Source organism: Muscardinus avellanarius (genome assembly GCF_963383645.1).
Source record: "Muscardinus avellanarius genome assembly, chromosome: 16".
Lineage (NCBI taxonomy): Eukaryota > Metazoa > Chordata > Mammalia > Rodentia > Gliridae > Muscardinus > Muscardinus avellanarius.
Window position 1 is genome coordinate 44,116,187 of NC_137802.1, and position 27,975 is coordinate 44,144,161.

General features: G+C 39.7%; 1 protein-coding gene across 2 annotated transcripts in view; it reads left to right on the plus strand.

The window, feature by feature from the left end:
• The window catches only part of MBTD1 (mbt domain containing 1), a gene marked incomplete at both ends in the record, with an annotated part of 60,640 nt that overhangs the window by 13,459 nt on the left and 19,206 nt on the right, over positions 1 to 27,975 (plus strand). For both annotated transcript variants that reach the window (XM_080712701.1, XM_080712702.1), the window contains 7 exons: positions 16,104 to 16,221; positions 17,992 to 18,126; positions 18,553 to 18,641; positions 18,847 to 19,081; positions 19,944 to 19,999; positions 20,325 to 20,429; positions 26,614 to 26,761. In XM_080712701.1, coding sequence (XP_080568827.1) covers positions 16,104 to 16,221; positions 17,992 to 18,126; positions 18,553 to 18,641; positions 18,847 to 19,081; positions 19,944 to 19,999; positions 20,325 to 20,429; positions 26,614 to 26,761 — 886 coding nt within the window. The remainder of the gene's footprint in view (positions 1 to 16,103; positions 16,222 to 17,991; positions 18,127 to 18,552; positions 18,642 to 18,846; positions 19,082 to 19,943; positions 20,000 to 20,324; positions 20,430 to 26,613; positions 26,762 to 27,975) is intronic.

Below are 27,975 nucleotides of genomic sequence, written 5' to 3' on the forward strand. Positions count from 1 at the left end.
TTCAAAAAAAATAGAAAAAAATATTCTCTGGTAAGAAAGAAAGTAAAAAGAAATATTGAAATGTTATCTTTAAGTCTTCAAAAGCTTGGTATCAGACAAATGAAACTGTTATGTGAGATTATCATTTTTAATTTTGGATAAATTGCTATAATACTAGATGTCAACCACTAAGCTAAGCATGGGAGGGAGGGATGGGGAGAGAATGGGGTGGGGATCGGGTGGGGGCTGACTGGGCGATGTGTGCATGTATGTCTACAAAAGTTTGTATCCCACTATGATGTATGAATACAGTGCACCAATAAAACATTAAAAAAAAAAAAAGAAATTGAATTGATTTTAAAACAGGGAGCCCGGCGTGTAATCCCAGTGCTTGGGAGGCTGAGAAAGGAGGATTGCACAGGTTCAAAGCCAGCCTCAGCTACTTAGGCTCTCAGCAACTTAGTGAGACCTGTTTGCAAATAAAATGTAAAATAGGTCTGAGAGTATAGCCCGGAAGTAGAAAGCCCCTGGGTTCCACCCCTAATAGCACCAAAAAATAAATAAAACAGGAAAAAGTACTAGCTTTGTCCAATTTTCATATTACATTGAATCATATAAAACTTGGGAGTTTGTATATCAAAAGTAGTTGCATGTTGACAGCATCATGTGGCTCAACCGAATGATAACCATCGATCATCTATGTTAACCTGAAGCTTTGTAATTTGTCAGCTAAGTCAGAAAAAGATGGATCGATTTCTAGATTTTTTTTGTCTCCCTTTGTAAGATCACAAAAACAAAGGCATTATTACTAATGTATTATGAGCTGAAAATGTGATATATATCATCAAAAATTCTTTACAAGGTTTTTTTCCCACAACTTTGTAATTCAAAATTGTGTCAAAAATGTATCTGATGACAAATTCTCTCTTTGATTTGATGATCTGCCTAATTCCCACCAGTATTTTTTAACCTAACTAGAAGTTAAATCTATATGTGAGGATTTTGTCTACTACTGTCTACATACAGACAAAAAAGAATCTGGAAAACAATGTTTTGTTTATACTTCACATTTTGTGGGTTTAGGGCTTTATTCTTACACCAAACTGAGATTGGTTTCTCACTGAAAATCAGAAAGAGTTTTTCCTCATTAATGGCAAGTAAAGAATTTTGAGCTAGGCATAGTAGCACACTCTTACAATGCTAGTGCTTGGGAGGCTGCCACGGGAATATCACAGGCTTGAAACCAGCCTCCAAACATAGTGAGACACTCAGCAACTTAGTGTGACCTTATTTCAAAACAAAAAATATAAAAAGGACTGAGGGTATAGTTCTGAAGTAGAATACTCCTGGGTTCAGTCCCTACTACTATTAAAAATAAAAAAAGAAGCCGGGCGTGGTGGCACACGCTTTAATCCCAGCATTCGGGAAGCTGAGACAGGAGGATCATGGTTCGCGGCCAGCCTCAGCTACTTGGTGAGACCCTTTACAACACTGAGACCCTGTTTCAAAAGAAAAAATAGGACTAGGGGTATAGGTCAGAGGTAGAATGCCCCTGGGTTCCAACCCCAGTACCCCATAAAATAAAATAATAAAACTCCTTGGGTTCACTCTGTAGTACCACAGAAAAAAAGAAAGAAATTTTAATCAAAATCGAGCATATTAACTCAGTGATAGAAACAACAAATTAAAGCTTAATGTATTAATGTGCCCGTCTTGCAACCCAGCATGGAATCTTAGATACTTATCTCAGTGTAAGGTTATTTATTTTGCTATAGTGTTGATAAAAGACACATTTATGAAATGCATCACACACATTGCACCAGCAGTTTTGAAGAGAACTACAGAGCAAATCTGTTACTCTCTTCCCTTGGACTATTATTTTTCCAGTGCTAAAAAGCTCAGAATTAGATTGAGTTCTGAGTTATAGTAATGGTTCATCTCAGATTTCTGGAACTTTTGTCTTTTGACACTCTACACTCTAAGTGACCTTCATCTCTCTTTAGATCTACTTTTGTTTTAATATAAAAAACCAAACAGACCCCAAGACATTTTTTTATAAGTAGTCAGGATTTTTTTTTTTTTTTTTTTTTTTTTTTTAGTGGTACTGGGGTTCCTGGAAGCCCTTCTACCTCCGGGCTACACTCCCAGACCTATTTTATATTTTTGAAACAGGGTCTCTTACGCCAGCACGGCTGATTTCGAACCTGTGCAATCCTCCTGTTTCCGCCTCCCAAGTGCGGGGATTACAAGCGTGCGCCACCATGCCCGGCTAGTCAGGATTTTTTTAAACAGCAAACATCCTGAAAACATTATTTCCTATCCGTATCTTGAACAGTTATCCTATATTGAAGTTCCTTATGAGTCCAGCTCTTTGCAATGCACACCTATGGCACCAGCTGCTGAGAGGGCTGAGGCCGGGTGGTCACAAGTTTGAGTCCAGCTTGGGCAACTCAGTGAAACCCTTGCTCAACCCAGAGCGTGGTTGAGCGCAGAGGCAGAGCGCTTGCCTAGCACGCTGGAGGCCCTGGGTTCCATCTCCAGAAGTTGGTGTGGGGGAGTTCTCTGTGAGAAAGACCTCTATTATAATAATGCAATGGATTAATTTTGTTTTTAACTTTATTTTTTTTAAGATTAAAATGTTCTAGTCAGGCATGGTAATGCATGCTTGTAGTCCTAGTAGGCTGAGACAGGAGAATTGCAGATTCATGGCCAGCCTCAGCTACTTAGTGAGGCCCTCCTCAACTTAGCGAGACCCTGTTTGCAAATAAAGAATAAAAAAATAGGGCTACGCATGTAACTCAGAGGTAGAATGCCCCTGGGTTCAACCTCCAGTTCTTGAAAAAAGGAAGGAAGGAAGGAAGGAAGGAAGGAAGGAAGGAAGGAAGGAAGGAAGGAAGGAAAGAAAGAAGGAAGGGTGGGTTCTATCATAGGGCTGGGTAATTCCATCCCTGGAAATAGGTACATCATCTTCTCCATCTTGAATTTAAAGTTCCGTTCTTGCAATCTGCTCCTCCCAACACAGTGAGAAACTAGAAAGAAGAAAACATTGTCCACCTTGCAGCTCGCTTCTGTTCTTTTCCTGTAAGATAGACACTGTTATCCTATTTTTACTAGTTAGAGAACAGATTTCAAGCCAGATGTTGGTGCATGCTTGTAATCCATTACTTGGAAAGCTGAGACAGGAGGATCTTGTGGGTTCAAAGCCAGCCTCAGCTTCTTAGTGAGGCCCTTCACAATGTAGTGAGACTGTTTTAAAATAAAAAATAGAGCCAGGCGTGGTGACACACGCTTGTAATCCCAGTGCTTGTGAGGCTGAGACAGGAGGATCGCACAGGTCCAAAGCCAGCCTCAGCTACTTAGGCTCTCAGCAACTTAGTGAGACCCTGTTTCCAAATAAAGTATAAAATAGATCTGGGAGTATAGCCCAGAGGTAGAAAAACCCCTAGGTTCCATCCTCAGTACCACAAAAAATAGTATAATAAAATAAAGACTAAAAAATAGTTCTGGGGGTGTAGCTCAGAGGTAGAATGCCCTTGAGTTCAATCCCCATTATCACAAGGTAAAAAAAAAAGATTGTATTGAAAACGTTCTAAAAACATAAATACTAAAGTGATCACTTGTAGAGGAGATTTATTTAGGGGAATGGAAGTGGAGGTGGTTATAAAAGGAACTTTAGCCTTCTCTGTAAGGTTTTGCTGTTTTATGGGGAGGATATCCATATATTGATTTTATAGTTAAAACTGATCATTTCAAATAAAAAAATAGTATGTTCTATCATATGAAATAGAGCAGCTAACCTGAAGTATATTATTAATAACTTGGCTCCATGTGATCAGAAACTTCCTCTTTCTGACTCAAAACTGAGGCATCTGTCTCTGAATTATCTGGACCACAAGCTTTCCTGTTCACTTAATCTTTCTTAACTGCATTCTCTTATCAAATAGGAAAACCTTTATATTCCTTACTATGTCTTAGTACAGTGAGTTTGCTTCTTAACTTCAAGCTTAATTTTTTTCCCTTAGGAATTGACTCTATGGTTCTCTCTCTGAAATCATTTTCTTTGCCACTAAGAATTAGTGGCTTTGGCTCTAGGGAACTTACAGTCAGGACCTGCTAGGACCCTGCAGGAGGCCCTGCTTTGTCTCATCAGTCTTGTACACTTGATTCTGCTCACAGTGTTCATAAGACCCCTTTCCCTAGACTGTCAGCCCTCCTGCCTGCCTCAGCACCTCAGGAGCCTTCCCTACCTAGGAGGTTTTGTTGTTTTTGTTTTTGTAAAAGGGATTGACCCCTGGAGCGTTCTACTTCTGTACTACATCACCCCAGCCCTTTTTGTTTTTTATTTTAAAACAGGGACTTGCTAAGTTCCTGAGAATCTTGCTAACTTGCTGAGGCTAGCCCTCAAACCTGCAATCCTTCTGTCTCAACCCCCTATTATTCGGATTACAGTTTTGTGCCACTAGCCTAGCTTTCTAGGATATTGTTTTTCAAATATAACTTTAAGAATATCCAAATTAGCCAGGCTTGGTGGCACAAGCTTGTAATCCCAGCATTCGGGAGGCTGAGACAGGAAGATCACGGTTTGTGGACAGCCTCGGCTACTTTGTGAGGCCCCTTGCAACTCACTGAAACCCTGTTTAAAGATAAAGAATAAAATGCTGGGTGTGGTGGCTTATGCTTATAATCCCTACGCTTGTGAGGCGGAGACAGGAGGATCGCACAGGTTCAAAGCCAGCCTTGCTGGTTTAAGAGACCCTGTTTCCAAATAAAAATATAAAAATAGGTCTGAGAGTGTAGCCCGAAGGTAGAAGGGTTTCCAGGAACCCCAGTACCACCAAAAAAAGAATAAAAAATAAATAAAATAAAGAATAAAAATAGAGCTGGGAGTGTAGTTTGGAGGTAGAAAGCCCCTGGGTTCCATCCCCAGTTCTGCCCCCCCCATATATATATGTATGTATGTATGTATGTATGTATGTATGTATGTATGTATGTATATACACACACACACACACAAAGAATAACAGAGAAACAGCTGTTGTGATTGAAACAGGAATTGGCATAAGTGTGGGTATTAGAGTCATCGTTGCCTTGCTGCTTTAACTTAGCCCAACCTCTTCTCCTGGAATAAAGATTCCAGATAAGTACTTTCTCTTTTTGTTTTTGTTTGTTGTAGTACTGGGAATTAAACCCAGGTCCATTCTATCTTTGAGCTACACCACCAGCCCTATTTTATCTTTTATTTTGAAACAGGGTCTCACTAAATTGAGGAAAGCCTTGCTAAGACAATGAGGCTGACCATATGAACCTGCCATCCTCCTGTCTCAGCCTAGCTCACCATTGTTGTTTAATATACATATTTCAAAACCTGGCTCAGTGGTGGCACATGCCTGTAAGCCCAGTACTTGGGAGACTGAGACAGGAGGATCACAGATTCGAAAGCAGCCTCCGCAGTTTTAACAAAACTGTCAGCAACCTAGTGAGACCCTGTTTCAAAAACAGAAATGGCTGGGGATGTAGCTCGGAGGTAGAATGCCAGTGAGTTCAATCCTCGGTGCTGCAAAAAATACAGATATACACATGTATGTATGTATATAGACATACACACATACACATGTGTCTGTGCACACACACACACACAACACTTGATAAAAATCTGTCCTATGAGGAAAGAGCACAGTGGGATTCAGAGAAAAATACACCAGTCATTTGTTCGTATGTGTATTATCACCTTGAATCTCATAATGATGTAAAATGAGTATAGCAATAGAAGAATAAAAAATAGCCATTGGATCGTGCCCTGACATAAGTATGTCATATAACTTGCTTTATATTGATATCCAAAATAAATTAATCCATGTTAATTAGGTCCATTATAAATTATCAGTGATAGCCATATAATAAGTCATTTAAGCCTTGAAATAACCTAAGTTGAATGATGGTTAAGATTTCTAAGTAATGTTTCCATTCCTTTATTTACTTGTTCATTTATTTCTTCCATATTCCTATAGACTATCACTGCATGGTAGATGTATACTAAGTGCTTTACATACAACAAGTGTCTTGTTATAACACACTGCCCCAATCCAAAAAATGCATGGGGGGCTTATTTGTGCATGTCGGCTTATTTCCTACTTTTAAAAATTGATGTGTGAAAATCTCAACTGATGAAAGATAAATGAGGATATCATGTTTCTGACTTCCAAAAACTTATAATGAAATAACTCACCTCTGAGTTCTTACAAATCATGAATCTCTTTAGGGCATTTAGAGTTATTGACTACTGGTCAGTTGATTAAGGGATCAGAGGAAGCTTAAATCCATGGACACATTCAAATTACTCAGGGAGTTCTTCAAACATAGTAACATTCAGACCACATTTCAATCCAAATGAATGCTTATCTCTGGGAGTAGATTTAGGGAGCAGTATTTTTTAAATCTTTTTTTTTTTTTTATTGGTGCACTGTATTCATACATCATAGTGGGATACAAACTTTTGTAGACATACATGCACACATTGCCCAGTCAGCCCCCACCCGATCCCCACCCCATTCTCTCCCCATCCCTCCTTCCCATGCTTGGCTTAGTGGTTGACATCTAGTATTATAGCAATTTATCCAAAATTAAAAATGATAATCTCACATAACAGTTTCATTTCTCTGATACCAAGCTTTTGATGACTTAAAGATAACATTTCAATATTTCTTCTTGCTTTCTTTCTTACCAGAGAATATTTTTTTCAATTTTTTTAGGTGAAACTATCATATATTTATTTTTCAGAAAAAAATCTATCCTAATATGGAATATGGATTCTAGATACCCAAAATGATCTTGAAAAAGAACAAAGCTAGAAGATATATATTTTCTGATTTCAAACCATATAAAGCTACAATAATTGAAACAGTGTAGTACTATTCTAAAGGCAGATATATAAACCATTGGAGTTAAATAAAAGCCTAGAGCTAAATTCTTCCCTATATTGTCAAGTTATTTTTGACAAGGTTTCCACGAACATTTGGTGGTGGAAATAATAATCTTTTAACTAAATATTGTTGAAAAATAATAATTACATGGAAAAGAATAAAATTGGACCCTTACCTAATCCCATATACAAGTATTAACTCAAAATAGATAAAAGACCTAAATATAAATCTTAAGACTATAAACTTTTAGAAGAAAATCTGGGTCATAAAACCTCACAACATTGAAATTGGCAGTGATTTCTTGGATATGATTTCTATGGCACAGGCAACAGAAGAGTATACAAACTCCCTAAAAAATGAAAAAAATATTGTATATCCAAAGACAATGTAAACAGAGTTAAAAGTTACTAATAGAATTGGATAAAATATTTCCAAATGCTATATCTGAAGGTATATTAATATTCCAACTAGAAATCCTAAAAATTAACAACAATAAAGGCAAACAATACAATTTAGAGATAGGTAAAAGACTAACATAAATAATGAATCTCCACAGATAACCAATCTTAGTTGTCTGTTGGATGGAAAAATCTTATTTCTCTGGTTCTGGTGTGTGTTACCTATTTCTTCTTTGTAGTTAATCTCTTTGAGTATTTTCTCTAGCGCTGGTTTTGAAGACATAAATTCCTTCAGTTTCTGTTTGTCATGGAAGCTTCTTATTTTTCCATCTAATTTGATAGAAAGTTTTGCTGGGTAGAAAATTTTTGGCTGGAAGTTGTTTTCTTTCAGAGTTTGGAATATGTTACTCCAAGCCCTTCTGGCTCTCATGACTTGGTTTGGGAAGTCTGGAGTGATCCTAATTGGTTTGCCTCTGAATGTCACTTGGTCCTTTGTTTTTGTTGCCTTTAAGATTCTCTGCTTGGCTTCCACATTGGTCATTTTGACAATTATGTGGCGTGGGGATCCTCTTCTCCGATCCTGTCTAAAGGGAGTTCTACAAGTTTCCTGGACCTGTGTATCAACCTCTTGCTCTATGTTTGGAAAATTTTCTGCTATTACTTCCTTGAAGAGATTGTTGATCCCTTTGGTTTCACCTTCTTTTCCCTCCTCTATTCCAATTATTCTTAGGTTAGCTCTCTTAAAATGGGCCCAAATTTCTTCAATGTCAGATGCTGTCGGATATTTTTTTCTAGATTAGAAACTATGCGTTCATTTTTGGATTGCTCATCTTCTAAGAGCGAGATTCTATTCTCCATGTGGTCTAATCGGTTGTTTGTACTTTGAATTGAGGCCTTTACTTCATTAATTGCATCCTTTATCTCTTTTTGGCTCTCTCTGAATTCTTTTCCAAACACCTCTATTATTTCTAAAGTTATTTTCCTGATTTGATCTTCTAGAAATCTCTGAATTTCTGTTTTATCGGGTTCTGATGTTGTGGGGTTGTGGGCATTCATTGCTCCAGTGTTATTCCTCTTTCCCATGATTTCGGAAGTTTGTGCCTTCTCTGGGTTCTTCCCTTGGGTCACTATGACTTCACTTAAGGTGCTCTGGATCTCGAGTCTATAGTATCTCTGACCCCACTACTCCTTTACTGAGTTGTATCACACAGAGTCTCCGACCCAGGGAGTCGATAGAGGCTGCTTTAGACTATGGGGGGTGCCAGGTTGGGCGTTCTCCTATGGTGTGATATCTCTGCCACCACCACTCCCCCACTGGGTCAAGTCCCAGGGAGTACAGTACTGGGATTTCTCCTCTTTGGCCCGCAATTTGACTCACTGTTCTTGAGTTCGCAGATGTAGCTGTACTGGACTTGGTGAATTCGCTGCTGCTGCCACCGGTGGCAATATGGCGCCGCTGCTACGCCCTCGGCTGTGAGGCTGGCGTATTTCTTCTTGGTTTTGAGTTCCACTCTGAGTCCCAGCAGCGTGTGCTGAGCTCAGCCACTGGGAGCTTTAGATGCTCCCTGCGCCAAAAGATCCCGCCTGGCGGTTCCACAGCAGCTCACCTAGGCTTGCTGTAGCCGTCCGGTGAATTCGCCGCTGCCGCCGGCAGTATGGCACTGCTGCCGCGTCCTCAGGCGTGAGGCCGGTGTATCTCCTCTGTGGCTCTGAGCTCTGTTCTCAGTCCGCTTTCTCTCTGGAGCCTGATGATTTTTTTGTTTCTCTGGTGATGGTGTTTTCTGGCTATGAAAGGTGCTGATTTTGTGGTAATGAAGATGGGGTTAGCGGGGCTCTTAAGTCCCGCTTTTCTCGGTCCATTTTTTAAATCTTTACAGGGTTAATTTAAAACTTTTTTGTCAATACGGTGGATGAAACTCAGAGCATTCTGCCTGCAGGATACATCCCAACTCTTTCCACTTTTAATTTTGAAATGGGGTCTCACTAAATTGCTGAGGGTCCTGCTGAGTTGCTAAATTGATGAGGCTGGCCTGGAGCCTGTAATCCTCCTGTCTCAGCCTCCCAAGTACTGGGATTACAGTCATGCACCACCACAACTGGCCAGTATTAATCTAAATGTATATCCAAAGTTAAGTATCATGGCACTGTAGTACGAGGGTTGGCAAAGCATGGTCCACATGCCCTATACGACCTGCCAATTGTTTTTGTAAACAAAGTTTTTTTTTCAACACATACACACACAAAAAATCTGTCCTATAATCCCTCCTAACTACTGAGGAGGCTGATGCAGGAAGATCAAAAGTTTGAGGCTAGGTAGAAACTTAGTAAGAACCTGTCGCAAAACAAAAAATAATAAGTGCTGGAATGTGGCTCAGAGTGAGAGTGCCCTGCCTGCTGGCTACAATCCTCACTACCGCAAAAAAAAAAAAAAAAAAAAAAAAAACCCACCATGTTCACATGTCTGGCTTTTTTTTTTTTTTTTTTTTTTTTTTTTTTTTTTTTTTTTTGGTGGCACTGGGGATAGAACCCAGGGTCATTCTACCTCTGAGATACATTCCCAGCCCTATTTTTTATACTTTAACTGGAAATGGTCTAAGTAGCTGAGGCTGGCTGTGAACCAGTGATCCTCCTGCCTCCCAAGTATTGGAATAATAAGTGTGCGCCACCACACCTGGCTTTAAGGGACATTCTACCTCTGAGCTACACCTCTTTCCCTGTTTTAAATTTTGAAACAGGGTCTTACTAAGTTACCAAGGCCTAGCCATGAAACTGCAATCCTCCTCTCAGCCTCCCAATATTGGGAGATTATAGGTATGTGCTACCAAACCCACTAAATATAACTATTTTCAAGGAAGAACAAAGAATTATATTTTGGTCTTAGCAATGATAGTATCAAAAAACTAAGAGAGTATATAGTTCAGGTACCAAATAGAAGAGTGAGTGAATGAGTGAATGTGTGTGTGTGTGTTGTAACCAAAGACTGAACCTGGACGACACTCCTGTCTCTGCCTCCCAAGCTCAGGGATTACAAGCGTGCGCCACCACGCCTGGCTTTGGTATATTCTTGTAATTGCAGTATTTAGAAAGCTGAGACAGGAGAATCTCAAACTCAAGGACAGCCTCAGCAAGTAGTAAGACTCTCGTCAATTTAGTGAGACCCCGTTTCAAAATAAAAATAAAATAGGGCTGGGGGTATAGCTCAGAGATAGAATGTCCTTTACAAATTAGACACCATGGTGCACACTTGTAATCCCACCTACTCGTGAAACTGAGGCAGAAGGATCACAAATTTGAGGCCAGCCTCCACATCTTAACAAGACTCTTATCTCAAAATAAAAGGCTGGGGTGAAGCTTTTGGTTCAATTTGCAGCACCAAAACAAAATAAAAAGTTCTTAATACATCTGTATGCTGTGAGTTTGAAGCTAACTTTATCATACTTTTTCATTTTGTTTCCACAGATACACCTACCTGTTAATACTTACATGATCTGTTTTAAGTCATTGTATCTGACCTAAATGTCAGAATTTTTGAAGGAATAAAGTTACCTGTATTTCTTTGTAACCTGTGTCATACATAATCTTTTAGGTTTTGAGGACAAAAACAATAGCCATTTTGTTTGTGTGTGCAAAAGCAATAATTGAGCTTTAAAGTAAAACTCAGATCTTTTTCTTGGGTATGCTTGCTGTGTGTGTGTGTGTGTGTGTGTGTGTGTGTGTGTGTGTGTGTGTGTAGATGGAACCCAGGGGCATTCTACCTCCGAGCTACACGCCCAGCCCTACTTTTCTTACTCTGTATTTTGAACCAGGGTCTCACTAGATTGAAAGTAGCAAGTCACTAAGTAGCTGAGGCTGTCTGCAAACCGCGATCCTCCTGTCTCAGCCTCCCAAAAATAATCTTTTTCAAGTAAAGTTAGTTTTTGCTTTAGATGGGTTTTCTTCCCCATTCTTTACCCACTCTATGGAAAACTGATAGTAATGCGAATTCATTTTCATTGTAACTAAAGGTAGACTCTTCTTCAGTATATCATCTTAGATTGCAGAACTTCTTTCTAATGCAAATAACTTAGTTTTTGGTGCTTGTTAGTCAGTGCTCCCTCTGAGTTAGTTTTTATCTTTTATTTCGAAACAGGGTTTCATTGAGTTGCAAAGGGCCTCACTAAGTAGCTGAGGCTGTCCAAGAACCATGGTCCTTCTGGTTCAGCCTCCCAAATGCTGGGATTACAAACATGCACCACCACGCCCGGCCTAATAAAACATTTTTTATAGGCGGAAAGAAAGAATATCTTAAATAAATCTAGAATATAAGTTTGGGTCTGTTTTCAGCTGGGCCTTGTGACAGTAGTTGAGAGGCTGAAACAAGAAGATCACAAAGTTGAGAACAGTTTCTGCAACTTAAGAGACTCTGTTTCAAAGTTTAAAAAAATACAGAAGGGCTGGTGATATAGCTTGGAGTTAGAGCCCCTGGGTTCAATCTTTAGTAACAAAAAAATTTTTTTTTTATTTATTTGTGTGTTCATGCATATGCGAGCAGGGTGTTGGGAGTTGAACCCAGAGGCATTCTACCTCTGAACTCTACACTTACAGCCCTTTTTTATATTTGTAAACAGGGTCTTGCTAAATCACTGAGGCTGGCTTCAAACCTGCAACTTTCTCAGCCTCCCAAAGTACTGTGATTACAGGCATGTATGTACTACCACACCCAGCTTTTGGTCTATTTTCTAAAATGATTTTGTTCTTGTTTTCAAATCTCCTAATGCTTAAACAATATTAATTTAACCTCTTTTTAGATTATGAACTGTAAGCCAGGCATGATGGTGCATACCTATAATCTTAGTGCTTGGGAGGCTAAAACAGGAGGATCTCAGGTTCACTCAGCAACTGAGTGAGACTCATACCAACGTAGTGAGACCCTGTTTCTAAATAAAAGATAAAATATGGCTGAGGATATAGCTCAGAGTTAGAGCACCCTGGGGTGCAATCCCCAGTACTACAGTGGAAAAAAATTGTCAACTGTTTTAAGCCTTTGAGATTAGTGACCTTGGCTTCCGGTCTCTTTTTACATCTGCATGGCTTTTCTCATCCTTACCTTTCTACCCTGAGCATTCCATTTCCCTTTTACTCTCCTTGTACTCCCTATTTCTTTGCCACCAGCACCCTAAAAAGTTATATTCTGGTATCATAAAGTGAATGGACTTTCTGGGGAAGGCAGGTTTTTTATGTTTTTACCTTTGCCAGTTTCAGTAAGTAGTATGTAGGAATTCTAATTTCTTTCTAGTTTATTTTCCATAATGTTTTCTCCTCTTTTCTAGCCAAATATTTCATCTTTCTCTACTATGCACTTTAGTAATCGTATGCTCATTGGTCTTAAGATGTTTAAATGGTGGCTTTTTGTACATTTGCCATATCATGGGAATCGAGTCTTTCTTGGTTACCTATGTGCAACTTTAGGTCTAATCTTTACCCACTTATATATTCTTTGTTAATATTAAAGATTATGTGTGGTTATCAAAAGGTAGAAGTTGGCAGTCCTGCAGAGGGAAATCTACGTCTCTATACCAAAGCATCATGTGTGCCCTTTGACATTCTGAACACTAGCCGTCCAGGTTGTTGGACTATCTGGGAATGTTCTTGAAGTGCAGAAAGTAAGATTCCTGCTCAATTACTTTCTTGCAGACAGACAGTCAGGTGGAGGTTGTCATACATTTGTGTTGGGGATCCCTCAGCATTGGATTTGGCCATGTCCTGCAGGACCTGATGACAGCTTACCTTGCAGGGAAGGAGAGTCGCTCCCAGATAGCTCTCACGAGTGGCCCTGGAGCAGGAAGTGGTGGAGCAGATCTTCCTTGTTTGGGAGGAGCCTGAGGTGGACCTCGCGTCCTGAGTCTGGAAGGTAAATTTGTTGTTACCTGTAAATGATGGTTCTGCTAGTTCATGCTATGCCAATCCAGACTTTCAGAGGTATCCCTCCTGCCAGCAAGAGAAGACAGATGACTTGGATGAAGATGGCTGTCAAGCCCTGGGTCATTTAGTCTTCCATACTCAAGAATATTTGTTTTAAACAAAAGGGCAGATATAGCTATGAAATCACCTCATTATTTCAACACATTGAGCACATACGTACTATGCTATAACTGGAGTGCTCTTTCTTGTTGATATTTTTGTTTTCTTCATTTTTTTCTTAGAGTGAACAAAATGGATTGGTTTAAGAGGGCCTAGCAGAACCACAACCTTACAGGCAAGAACAAATGTCACTTTCTGCTACTTTCTCCTATACCAATCCAGACTGTAGAGACCCAAACATAAGATCTCCCACTAAAGTGAACTTTATTTTTTAAGTCAGCATATTGACACTTTACTTTCTTTACTATGATATAACTGAAAGTTATTTTCTCCAGATAAATGCCAAGGCATATAAAAAAGTCAGTATGACAGATTGTCATATCCAGCTCAAAAGGGAATCCTTGATGCCAAATTCACTTAGCAATGTGCCAACCTAACCTCAGCTTGTCGGCATAACCATACTTCTTTCTTCTCAATGAAACATAAACCGAATTCACAGATTCAGCAGTCAAGCAAAGAGGAATGGCTACCCTACTTCAATTCAATGCAATTTATGCATGCATTTAACTGCATCTATCTGCTCTAATTGGTCATTCTCACAGAATAAATACATGGCCTTTGTACTAATGTATGTTTCCTTAGTCTATGTTACCTTTCTTCCTTCCATCCTCTCCTTTTATGGTCATATCTGCTGGCAATAGGGATGGCCCTATAGTCTAGAATGATGTAGGGGGAGATAGCAGAACCTACAGGGCCCAATCTTTCAATTAAAAATCAAGAGTAGGTTTTTTTTGTTTTTGTTTTTGTTTTGCATAACGCAGAGGGGTATATATTCCCTCCCTGAATCACAAATAGCTGAGACGTGGCCAGTAATTGATTCTGTCTTTGGTCTCTAGATTTGTGCTAGTTTAGTATTATTTGACATTCTCTTCTTGTCCTTCAGAAATTCCACAAGCTATTAAGAGGGTAGGAGTTAAATACTGTTTTAAGCTAATCCTGTTGGGTTGGAATCCACCAAAGTATGATGGACCTTTTGTTAAAGACATTTGTCCAGCGTCCAAATTGGCTAGTTCTTGTAACTCTTAGCTGTCTTTGTTTGCTTATCTTTGCGCTGAGGCTATTTGTTTTTCCCTGGTTTGTGTATTCTCTTTTATAACCTCACTTAATCTTTTGTATTTATGTCCAAGGTTCTACATTGTATTTAATGAAGAACTGATTATCCAGGGCCACAGAGACTGTAGTATTATCAGCATTCATATATATTGAAAATTTATATCTGTAAATTTATTTGATTTAATTTGTCATTGCTTGAATTCCAAATAATTGTAAATTGCCCTGCAGTTTAAGGATTAAACTATAATAGAAATGGGCCAGGTGTGGTGGTGCACACCTGTAATGCCAGTACTTGAGAGGCGGAGATTGGAGGATCGCAGTTTCCAGACCATCCACGGGAACTTAGCAAAGCTCTCAACAATGTAGTGAGGCCCTATTTTATAACAAAAAAAAATAATAAAAATGGTCTGGGAGTGTAGAGATGGAACACTCCTGGGTTCAATCCTCGGTATCACAAAAACAAAAAGGTAATAGAAATGGTAATTTGGGAACATAAATTATATTTTTGGAAAATCCCTTCATGCTATATACATTTAGTTGGTTTTGAGTACCCATCTTAAAATATTTGGTGTGAAGGTTAGTGATTACTAGTACTAACATTGGAATTTTTCTCTTTATAGTAATTTCTGCATAAGAAGTTTTGAAATTATTACATGACAATTTACCATTGGCCAGGTGTGATGGCATATGCCTGTAATCTCAGTACTTGGGAGACTGAGACAGGAGCAACTTAGTGAGGCCCTCAGTAACTTAGTGAGACCACTTCAAACTAAAGAATAAATAGGGCTGGGGCAGAATGCCTCTGGGTTCAATCTCCAATATCACACACAAAAAAAATACAATTTACACATGGTACTTACCTCCAAAACCTCTTCACCATTTCAGTAACTTCAGTGCTTTCCCTTGTGTCTGTATTAATAGACTATATTCTGTGATTCTGAAATTGAAAATAAAGATAGGTAAATTATGTTTCTCATTTGTTTTGTTGGAAACCACATTTTATTGGAATTATTTTTCTTTCTGTTCTTTGGCCAGTTCTTTTAATATTAATGGTTAGATAAGTGTGCTCATTCAGTGCCCATCAGAAATAATATTTCTCAAGAAAGTCAGCTTTATCTAATGAAGTTACCAAGTTTAAAATTCAGCTCCTGCCAGGTGTGGTGGCACAAGCACCTGCTTGTAATCCCAGTGCTTGGGAGACTTAGACAAGAGGATCACAGATGTGCGGCCAGCCTCAGCTACTTAGTGAGGTTCTCTGCAGCTTAGAGAGACCCTGTTTCTAAATGAAGAAAAAAAATAGGGTTGGGGATATAACTCGGAGGTAAAATGCCCCTGGTTCAATCGTCAGTACCACAAAAAAAATTGAGCTCCTAAAAAATTGCCCAAAGTCTTGCATTAGGACTGTTGAATTTTGAAATCAACATGGATCTCTAATACATATGAATTCTATCTTCCATCTTGAGTTTAATTTTTACACTGCTTTTTTCAAATAGAATTCTGTATAAGGGAAATAATTATAAAGGAAAATGAATGGGTTGAAATGTCATGTTTAGTCTAATATTTCCACTGTTGATGGCAGTGCTTAGTTTTGAATGATGTTTCAGCTGGTAATGTGATGATACTTATGTGACAGGCGCCAATGGGGACCTGCTGGGGCGATATCTCAGAGCACGTGAGAGTGGAGGTTCCCAACACAGACTGCAGCTTGCCCACCAAAGTCTTCTGGATCGCTGGGATCATAAAGCTTGCAGGTGAGAAGCACATGCCACCAGGTGGGTGTTAGGACACAGTAGAAGCTGACATATTTCTTGGTATAAAAAAGCAAACAAAGCCAGGCGTGATGGTGCACACTTGTAATCCCAGCATTTGGGAGGTTGAGACAGGAGGATTGCAGTTCACAGACAGCCTCAGCTACTTAATGAGGCCCTTTGCAACTCAGTGTGACCCTGTTTCAAAATAAATAACAAATAGGGGTGAGGTTGTAGCTCAAGGTAGAATGCCCCTTCGTTCCATCCCCAGTACCAAGGGGAAAAAAAAGGCAAACAAGCTGATATTCGTGGCAAATGTCTGTAATCCCAGTACTTGGGAAGTTGAAACAAGAGTATCACAAGTTGGAGAACAGCCTCAGCAAGTAGTGAGACTCTCATCAACATAGCAAGACCCTGTTTCAAACTAGAAATAAAATAGGGCTGGAGGTGTAGCTCAGAGATAGAATGCCTCTGGGTTGAATCCTTAGTACCAAATGCTAGGCATGGTGGTGCACGCCTGTAAACTACCAGATGTTAAATACAGGCATTATACAAAAAGGAATTTGTGGAGTTGTTCAGTAGGGCACTGTCATACTTTAGAGAAGGTTCAACCCTTCAGATAATTCGGAGAATGATCTTTACATTACTCCCAAAAGAGACTGACTTATTCTGCTCTTTTTAGTCTTAACTCCAGCCGGACGTGGTGATGCATACTTATAATCCCAGTACTTGAGAAGCTGAAACAGGATCACAGGTTTGCAGCCAGCCTCAGCCACTTAATGAGGCCCTCTGCAACTTAGTGAGACTGTGTTTCAAAATAAAGAATAAAAAAATTGGGCTGGAGCCGGGCATGGTGGCACACACTTGCAATACCAACACTTGGGAGGCTGAGACAGGAGGATCACAGATTTCACAGCCAACCTCAGCTACTTTGTGAGGCCCTCCACAACTTACTGAGACCCTATTTTAAATTAAAAATAAATAAATAATTTTATTTTAAAATAAAGTTGGGAGTATATCTTGGAGGTAGAATGGCCCTTGGTTCAATCCCCAGTACCACAGATAAAATATACCTCAGCTGAATTTCTGCAAGTAAATGTGTGTGTTGGAGGTGTGTTGCTGAGGATTGAATCCGGAAGTATTTTACCTCTGAGCTACACCCCCAGCCCTATTTTATTTTTTATTTGAAAACAGGGTGTCACTAAGCTGATGCAAGCCTCATTGAGTTGCTGAGGCTGGCTTTGGACCTATGATCCTCCTGTCTCAGCCTCCCAAGTCCTAGGATTGCATATGTGCACCACCATGCCCAGATAACTAGTTGCTTTGAACAGATGGTTCTGAAAGCAACAACAGCATCACCCAGGAATAGGAAATGCAAGTATTGTGACCCACTCAACACCTACCAAATCCAAATCTGGTGCGCCCAGTCCTCAGTCTCATAAAAACCCTGCAGGTGGTTCTTTGTGGATTCAGCTAAAACTTGGCAAGCACTAGCAGATGTTAGATCATTTTGTTTAGGTTTTTGTGGTACTGGGAGTTGAATCCAGGAGCACTCTACCTCTGAGCTACACCCCAGCCCTATTTATTTTTGTTTTGAAACAGGGCCTCACTAAGTTGCTGAGGCTGGCCACAAACCTGTGATCCTCCTATCTAAGCCTCCCAAGTACTGGGACTGTAAGCATGCACTATCCCCAAGGACTGGGACTACAAGCGTGCACCACCATGCCTGGCTTATTATTTTTTTTAACGTAACAATCAAATTGTTGGTTTCAGGTTACAATGCCCTTTTAAGGTATGAAGGATTTGAAAATGACTCTGGTCTGGACTTCTGGTGCAATATCTGTGGTTCTGACATCCATCCAGTTGGGTGGTGTGCAGCCAGTGGAAAGCCTCTTGTTCCACCTAGAAGTAAGTAGCTTATTTGCCTTTACTAGAATTTTAAATGTGTCTTATTTTTCGATACTAAAGATTGAAGCCAGTAACCCACACATGATAGGGCCCTTGTTTTGTTTGATTGGTACTGGGGATCGAACCTAGGAGTATTCTACCTTTTAGGTATACCTTCAGCTCTTTGTGGGTGGGGGAGTGATAGTGAGGATTGTGCCCAGGGGAGATCTTCCTCCAGGCTCTTTTTTTTGTTGTTGTTAGTTTGTTTTGTTTTTGTGATAGTGGGTACTGGGAGTTGAACCCAGGGGTACTCTACCTCTGAGCTAAACCCAGAGCCTTTTTTATTTTTGTTTTGAAATAGGGTCTCACTAATTTGCTTTGAGGGTTATATACTTATTTTCTCTATTTTTGTTTCTTCTAAAGTAAAACTTTTTTCTTTTGTTTTAGCTATTCAACATAAGTATACAAACTGGAAAGCTTTTCTAGTAAAAAGACTTACTGGTGCCAAAACACTTCCTCCTGATTTCTCACAAAAGGTAAAAGAAAAGGGGGGGGGATCTCACAAAGGACTGAAGGGTCCTTAAGAATGAGTAACTTAGAAGATTTTTAAGGAATTGTCTTAATTTCATGAATTGGATTGTCTAGGTCAAATATTGAATGCATTTTGTATTTTTAACAGTCTTAAAATTACTTTGTAGACCTTTATCATGAATTCTGAGTAGACTTTGCTTCTGTTGTAAGGTTTCAGAGAGCATGCAGTATCCTTTCAAACCCTGCATGAGAGTAGAAGTGGTTGACAAGAGGCACTTGTGTCGAACACGAGTAGCAGTGGTGGAAAGTGTAATTGGAGGAAGATTAAGACTCGTATATGAAGAGAGTGAAGATAGAACTGATGACTTCTGGTGCCATATGCATAGCCCCTTAATCCATCACATTGGGTGGTCTCGAAGCATAGGTCATCGATTCAAAAGATCTGGTAAGTACCTGTCACAAGAATTCCCATTAAAAGTATCATTGAGTCTGAATTGTACTACTTGGGGTTATTGTCCCCCCTTCAAAGTAGCATAGATCAAGAATAGCAATTTAGTTGTTTGAGCTGCTTATTCTACTTTAATTAGTGATGGTTCATGCCATATTAGTGTCCTAATACCTTTATATTTCTTCCACTTTCTTTCAGTTACAAAATAATGCTGTTTTCATGCACAAGGCCCTGGCCAAAAAATAAATAATAAAATAATATTAATAATGCGCTTTTAGTCACAACTAAAGATGTTTTCTAGCTCTTTTTTTATCCTGCTCATTTGGAATATAGTCCTTCCCTTCCCAAATTTTTAATCAAAATGGCAAGGTTAAATGTGGCTAGACTAGATAACTAACTAAACACATTAAAACATGTTTTTGCCAGGCATAGTGGCACACATCTGTAATCCCAGTACCAGGGAGGCTGAGATGGTAGGATTGCAAGGTTCGAGGCCAACTCGACAACGTAGCATGACTCTGTTTCAAACTAAAAAATAAAACAAGGCTGGGAGTGTGGTTCAGAAGTAGAGTTCAGTCTCCAATACCATACACAAAGAAATGTTTCTAATGTCGTAAGACCCAAACTATGGAATTAACAGCATTCTAATTGGCTGAAATGTGCCTAATAGTATAGGGTCATGTACTCTGAAGCGAGAAAACACTACTAATGAGTATTACTTACCATAAAGATTAGAAGGCATATCCTTTCGCCATGTTTTAGAGTATTAAATACCTTGTGAGTTTGAAGCCTTCAAAGAAACTTGGTGTTTGGTCTTCTCACAAATGCTGACAGATTAGTTTGTAACTTTTCCTTGTAGATATTACAAAGAAACAGGATGGACATTTTGATACACCACCACATTTATTTGCTAAGGTAAGAAGTTTTTATAAGAACCCTCATTTGTAAACTAGGTTTGAAAGAGGGTTGTGGGTTTTTTCTAAAATTATAAAAAAAATCACAATTACATATGTTCATGTAAAAGGATTAAGATCTTATAATCCATAAGTGTCACAAATTGTTGTTATAATTATTCTAAATTCTGTTTATCCGAATTCTCACTATCCCCTAATGGAAGTTTGAGATGTGATATTAGGTAGGCAGGAGAAGGCATCTTGTAAACCTTTTCAAATCAGTAATATTTCAATTATTAAAATAGCAACATCTTTAACAGTGCATGTGCTTTCATGTAATTCTCTAGGTAAAAGAAGTAGACCAGAGTGGAGAATGGTTCAAGGAAGGAATGAAATTGGAAGCTATAGACCCATTAAATCTTTCTACAATATGTGTCGCAACCATTCGAAAGGTAAGAGAATATGGAAATATGACTGTACAAACTGGGTTTAAACCAATATAAATTCATAATATTTATATGATTATTTTGAACTAATCATTTCATCATAAAATGTGTATACATCTTCACTGGAAAAAGTTAACCATAAATTTCAAAATAAATTTGAAATCTATTGTCATTTTTTTTTAATATGGCATGTTGGTGAGCCGGGTATGGTGGCACACGCTTGTAATCCCAGCACTTGGGAGGCTGAGACTGGAGGATCGCACAGGTTCAAAGCCAGCCTCAGCTACTTAGTGAAGCTCTCAGCAACTTAGTGAGACCCTGTTTCCAAATAAAAATATATAAAATAGGTCTGGGAGTATAGCCTGGAGGTAGAAAGCCCCTGGGTTCCACCCCCAGTACCACAAAAAAAAGGGGGGGGAATGTTATTAAGATAGTCATTTTGAGTCAATACATGTTTTTGTTGTTGTTTTTTTCTTCAGTACAGGATGGGGATGGACCCAGGGGCATTCTACCTCCGAGCTACACCCCAGCCCTATTTACTTTTATTCCTTATTTTGAAACAGAGTCACACTGAGTTGCAAAGGGCCTCGCTAAAGTAGCTGAGCCTGGCTGCCTCAGCCTCCCAAATCCTGGGATTACAAGTGTACTTCACCACTCCCAGCGAGTCTACCTTTTTTTTTGCAGAAGTATATCTAAATTAGAGGAAGACTATTTCTTCAAGTTGCAGCCTGGTTGCTGCGTGTAGTTGCACACAATTGTAATCCCAGTACTTGGGAGGCTAAAATAGGAGGATCTCAGATTCGCGGACTTAGGTAGCATGCCCCTGGATTCAACCCCCATTACTGCAAAAAGAAAAAAGAAAAGAAGTTACTACCTGGTCAACACAGAATTACAACAAGGCCTGGTTTATTTTTAGCTTGTTTCCTTTTAATGATTTTTCTTTCTTTTTTTATTTTTATTTGTGTGCAGGGGTCTGGGGATGGAACCCAGGGGCATTTGACCTCCGAGCTACACCCCCTACCCTATTTTTTTTTTTTTTTTTTGTTCTTTATTTTGAAACAGGGTCTCAGTTGCAAAGAGCCTCACTAAGTAGCTGAGGCTGTCTGAACCACAATCCTCCGGTCTCAGCCTCCCAAATGCTGGGATTACAAGTGTGTGTCACCACGCCCAGCTGATTTTTCTTTCTTTCTTTTTTTTTTTTTTCTTTTTCGGGTCTGGGGATGGAATCCAGGGACATTCGACTTCCAAGCTACACCCCCTGCCCTATTTTTTATTCTTTATTTTGAAACCGGGTCTCACTGAGTTGCAGGGGGCCTCACTAAGTTAGCTGAGGCTGTCCAAGAATCACGATCCACGATCCTCCGGTCTCAGCCTCCCGAATGCTGGGATTACAAGTGTGTGCCACCACGCCCGGCTTTTTCTTTCTTTTGATACTACTTTATTCTTTTCTTTTCCCTCTCATTTGAAACTGTTCCTATGAAAATATCTAGAAAAAGGGTTCTCAATGCTCAGTAATTCTCAAAAGCCCCTAAGGAATTTTGTTTCTTTTCTTTATGTACTAGAGATTGAGCCCAGGGACATTTTGGTTTGTTTTGAAGGTTGCTAGATTGCTCAGAATCTTGATTAGTTACTGAGGCTGTCCTCAAACCTGGAATCCTTAGCCCCCTACCATGCCTAGCTGTTTGTGTGTGTGTGTGTGTGTGTGTGTGTGTGTGTTTGGTGGTACTGGGTGTGGAACCCAGGGGCTTTTCTACCTCCAGGCTACACTCTTACACCTGTTTTATACTTTATTTGGAAACGGAGGCTGGCTTTGAACCTGGGCAATCCTCCTGTCTCAGCCTCCCAAGCACTGGGATTATAAGTGTGCCACCACACTCGGCTTTAGCTGGGAATTTTTTAAAAGCATTTGAAACTAGGTACAATGGTACATGCCTATGATCCCAGTACTTGGGAGACTAAGACTGGAATATCGCAGGTTTGAGATCAGCCTCAGCAGTTTAGCGAGACTCCAAGCAATTTAGCAAGACCATTACAAAATAAAATGGGGTGGGAGTATAGCTCAAGATATAGAATGCCCTTGGACTCATCCCTACTACCACAAAAAAAAATTAAAAAAAAGATGATTCATTTTCAGGTTGGGGGTTAGCTTGGAGATAGAATACCCTTGGGTTCCGTCCCCAGTATCAGACAAATACTGGGAACGGAACAATGCAGTTGACCAAACTCCTTACCCTCTGTTCTGATTTTATTCAGTCTGGGTTGGGGCCTCAGGGCTGGCATTTTCTTTATTTTTTTGTTTTTGTTTTGTTTGTTTTTATGGCTATTGGGATTGAACCCAGGGGCATTCTACCTCCAAGAGACAATCCCTTCCCTATTTTTTATTTTTTATTTTTTATTTTGAAACAGGGTCTCATTAAGTTAACCCAGGGCCTCACTAAGTAGCTGAAACTGTCTGAGAACCACGATCTTCCTGTCTCAGCCTCCCAAATGCTGGGATTACAAGCATATGCGCCACCACATCAGGCTATGGCTGGCATTTTCTAAAGGCTCCAGATGTTTCTCATTAACAGCCATGGCGCTAATCCAGCCGAGCCTGATGGCACACACTTATAATCTCAGTTCTTGGGAGGCAGAGACAAGATGATTGCAGGTTTAAAGCCATCCTCAGCAATTTAGCAAGGCTCTCAAAAACCTAGTGAGACCCTGTTTCAAAATAAAATCAGGCTGGGGGTGTAGCTTGGAGGTAGAAGGTCTCTTGGATTCATTCCCAGTACCAAAAAAAGTTTACAGTCATGCCAGGCGTGGTGGCACAAGCTTGTAATCCCAGCATTTGAGAGCCTGAAACAGAATTGCAGTTCTCAGCCAGCCTCAGCTACTTAGTGAAGCCCTTTGCAACCCAGTGAGACCCTGTTTCAAAAAAAAACAAAAATAGGGCTGGGGATGTTGCTTGGAGGTAGAATGCCCCTGGGTTCCATCACTAGTACAGAGGAAAAAAAAGTTTGTAGTCTTTAAGAAAAAAATCATATAGCCATAAATAAGCTTACTACAAGATAAACATTAGCTTAAGAGAGATAAGCACAGTTCTATTGAAATGCAAAGAAAGGAAAAACTCTATCTCTTAAATGAAAATAGAGAAAGCTTTATAGAAGACAAAGCATTCAAGAACACCTTGAAGGGCCCAGCAGAGATGCTGAGGAAACTGCCTGTGGGAGGAGAATGTGCACCAATGGGATGCTCATACAGTAACATCAACAGAGGTGTCTCAGTCGAGGCACGGTGCCACACTTGGATCCAGCAATTTCTGTTTCATAAAAAATTAAAGGAAGTCAAGCGTGGTGATATACATTTGTAACCCTATTACTTGTGAGGCAGGATGGGGATCACAGGTTCATAGGCAGCCTTAGCAAGTAGTGAAACTTTACAACCTAGCATGATCCTGTTTCGAAAGAAAAAATCAGGCTAGGAGTACAACTTGGAGGTAGAATGCCCCTGGATTCAATCCCCAGTACCACAAAAAGAGAAAAAGGCTGGGGGTATAGCTCAGAGATAGAATGCCGCTTAGCTCAACCCCTTGTACCAAAATAGGGTGGGGGGTTGCATTTGATATTTTGGTTAGGTGGGGATTTTTTTTGTTTTAATAAGGAACAGAAACCCACTCAAGATGGCTTTCGCAGTTACTCTAAAGTCACAGCAGTGGGGAATCTCATGAACACAAGAACACAGAGATGTGAACCGTAAAGACATAGACCCAGCTGGGGCGTGATGGTGCACGCTTGTAATCCCAGCATTTGGGAGGCTGAGACAGGAGGATCCTGGTTCAAGGACAGCCTCAGCTGCTGCTTAGTGAGGCCCTTTGCAATTCAGTGCTGGGGGTGTAGCTTGAAGGTAGAATACCACTGGGTTCTATCCCCAGTACTGCAAAAAATAAAAAAGACGCACACCCAGTATTATTCTCCCCTTTTTTTTTTTTTTTCAGGGCCTCTCAGTCCTAGCTCCTCTGCTCTACTCTGAGTCTGTGCCACTTTTCTTTCGCTCTCTCCCAACTGGTCTCTCTCTCAGTCTACACAGATGCGTTCTCTCTCTCTCTCTCTCTCTCTCTCTCTCTCTCTCTCTCTTCTTCTCTTCTCTTCTCTTCTCTTCTCTTCTCTTCTCTTCTCTTCTCTCTCTCTCTCTTTCTCTCTCTCTCTCTCTCTCTCTCATGTATAACAGATTTTCAGTACCAGCTCCACCCATGGCATGAAACATTCTGTCTTGATTCTGACAACTAGAGAATCTGAATAGCTGTTGCCTCTGTGATACATACTGTCCCTGGTCCAGTTACCTGAATTTAGAAGAATGGAGAAAAGTATCCCATGCAAATAGGGTACTCCTATCCAGAGGTAGGATAAGAATTAAGCTGTTAGACTAGAGGAGAAAGTTGTAAGTAGGAGAAAATAGTTTGGAGACAAAAACTAAATGATGATGTGGAGGTGGGTGACATACACATCTAACTCCAGTAATTGGGAGCCTGAGACAGGAGGATCACAAATTCATGGCCAGCCTCAGCAACTTAGCAAGGCCCTCCACAATTTAGTGAGAACCTGTTTCAAAATAACAAATACCCAGGCCTGCTGCCACACACCTGTAATCCTAGTACGTGGGAGACTGAGACAGGAGGATCACAGGTTTGAAGCCACCCTCAACAACTTAGGGAGGCCTCTGAAACTTAGTGAAACCCTGTTTTCAAATAAAAATAAATAGGACTGGAGGTGTGACCCAGAAGTAGAAGTCCCCTGGGATCCATCTCCGTACCACAAAAAATAAAATAGGGCTGTGGATATAGCTTAGAAATAAAATACCCCTGCGTTCAACTCCTAGTACCAGAAAAAAGAAGAAGAAGAAACATGAGGGTTACAGGTGGGAAGGCACCCACCAAAGAAATGCAGAAGAAATCATAGAGATGTGAATGTTGATCAGGAGACTGAAGTAGACTGTTAGTGAATTTAGCAGAAATGGAATGATAACGAATTATGTAATATGTAACTTAAATTAGGTATGTAGTGCAGACTAGAAAGTTCACTGTACCATGCTTGTGCCTTTTCTATAAATATGAATCTATTTTGTTAGTTATAGCCAGGAACTATTTTTTAAATGTAATGGAAATTGGGAAACATTAGAGCAAAAGAAATGTTGTTTTTGGAACAAGGGCCTACCTAATATAGTATGTCAAAATGGAAAAGTTGGTCTTCTTTTAAAAAGTGTGTGCATGATGGCACACACTTATAATCCCAGTCCTTGGGAGGTTGAGATAGGAGGATCACCAGTTCAAGGCCAGCCTCAGCAACTTGTCAGGCCCTGTGCAACTCAGTGAGACCTTGTTTCAAAATAAAGAATAAACTAGGGCTGGGAGAGGGGTGGCTTGGAGATGGAATGCCCCTGGGTTTTATCCCCAGTGCTGCGCAAAAAAAAAAAAAAAAAAAGCAACTGAGAGATCTGTTTGTTGCAGCAATCCAAGACATGACACAAGGAATAAGAACCCTTCTATCAGCCAGCTGACAAGTCAGGGTGGAGAAGGTTTGAACAAACTTGCGTAATGGATAAATGAGAAGAAAAGCAGTGAAGGCGTTGCAGACAGAGGACTTAGTGCCTTGCTGGCACTGGGTGGTTTAACTGTGACAGAGCAATTGCATTGGTAGTTGGGAAAGACTCTGTGTTTCCTAGACCTCTGGAATCACTCTTGTATAATACTTTTTGTTGTTTCTAGTGCAAAATTAAATTTACATGGGTTTTTTATTATAACTTATACTTAACACAATTCAGTAAAGAAGCTTTTTTTTTTTTTTTTTACTTCTCAAAGACCTTTATATAATAGATTTCCTATCTGGGCATGGTGGCACATGCTTGTGATCCCGGTACTTGAGAAGCTGTGATCCTAGTACTTGCGAGGCTGAGACAACAGGATCATAGGTTTGAGAACAGCCTCAGCAAGTAGTGAGACTCGACCCAATGAGAGAGACCCTATTTCAAATGAAAACTAAAAGTTAGGGCTGGGGGTGTAGCTTAGAGGTAGAATGCCCCGGGTTTAATCCCCAGTACCACAATAATGTTAATAATAACAAATTTTTATTTCAGAATATCAGTAAACTTAAAGTAGCATTTTTATAATAGTAATATCTGATTTCAAGTACGTGGGATTCTCTTAATTTAAAAGGTGCTGGCTGACGGCTTCCTGATGATTGGAATTGATGGCTCAGAAGCAGCAGATGGATCTGACTGGTTCTGTTATCACGCAACTTCTCCTTCTATTTTTCCTGTCGGTTTCTGTGAAATTAACATGATTGAACTTACTCCACCCAGAGGTACTTCATCCTGATGTAAAAACTGGGTTTAAATCCTTGATTTATTCTTATACAGTATCTGTTAACATTTAACACTGCCCTAGGTTTTTCTCTAGATAGACGCTCCAAGTGTTAAAATGCTAGACTGTCCTAAAGCCTACATCTGAAAAACAAAAGTTAGCCAGGCATGGTGGTGCATGCCTGTATCCCAGTACAAGGGAAACTGAAACAGGAGGATCACAAGTTCAAAGCCAGCTTTAGCATCTTAATGAGACCTTGTTTCAGAATTTAAAAAAATAAAAAGAGCCAGATGTGGTGGTCACACTCCTGTAATTCCAGTACTTGGGAGGCTGAAAAAGGAGGATCTCAGGTTCTTTGCCAGCCTCAGCTACTTGGTAAGGCTCTCCACAACTTAATGAGACCCTGTTTCAAAATAAAGAATAAAAAATAGGGCTAGGGGTATATCTCTGTGTCCCATCCTCAGTACAACAAAAGAAATAAATAAAAAATAAAATAAAATAGGACTTGGGGAGTATACCTTAGAAGTAGTTCAATACCCCCCCCACAAAAAAAAAAAAAAAAAAAGCTGGGCATGGTTGGTACATGCCTGCAATCCCAGTACTTGAGAGACTGAGACAAGAGGATTGCAGGTTTGTAGCCAGCCTCAGAAACTTAGCAAGGCCTTCTACAACTAACTCGGTAAGACCCTGTTTCAAAATAAAAAATAAAATAAGGCTGGGAGTATATGTCAGAGGCAGAATGTCCCTTGATTCAACCCCCAATAGCACAAAAATAAATAAATAAATAAATAAAAAGGGTTAGGGTATCACTCAGAGTTTCCCTGGGTTAAATTCCCAATACCAAAAAAAAAAAAAAAAAAAGCTGTAAATGGAAAAGTTTGAGGCTAGGTGAGGCTAGGAGTATAGTTTTCATAGTAGAGCTATTGCTGAGGCCCTAGGTTCAATCCCTAGTGCCACAGAAAAAGAAAAAACAAAATCAGAAGTCTCTTCCTATAGTAGACAGAGTGGAAGAGAGTCACTTTTATATTAGGCTAAGTAGACATACTCATGTATCTAGGGGCATCTTTATAACAAGAAATCGTTGGACTTAAAATTTTTAGCGCATGATTTAGAAGCTTAACATTTCCCCTAAAATCTGAGATTTTCTGTATTAAGTTACTTTTTATCTGCATTTTAATATTATACTAACTGTAAGTGAACTGCTACTTAAACCAG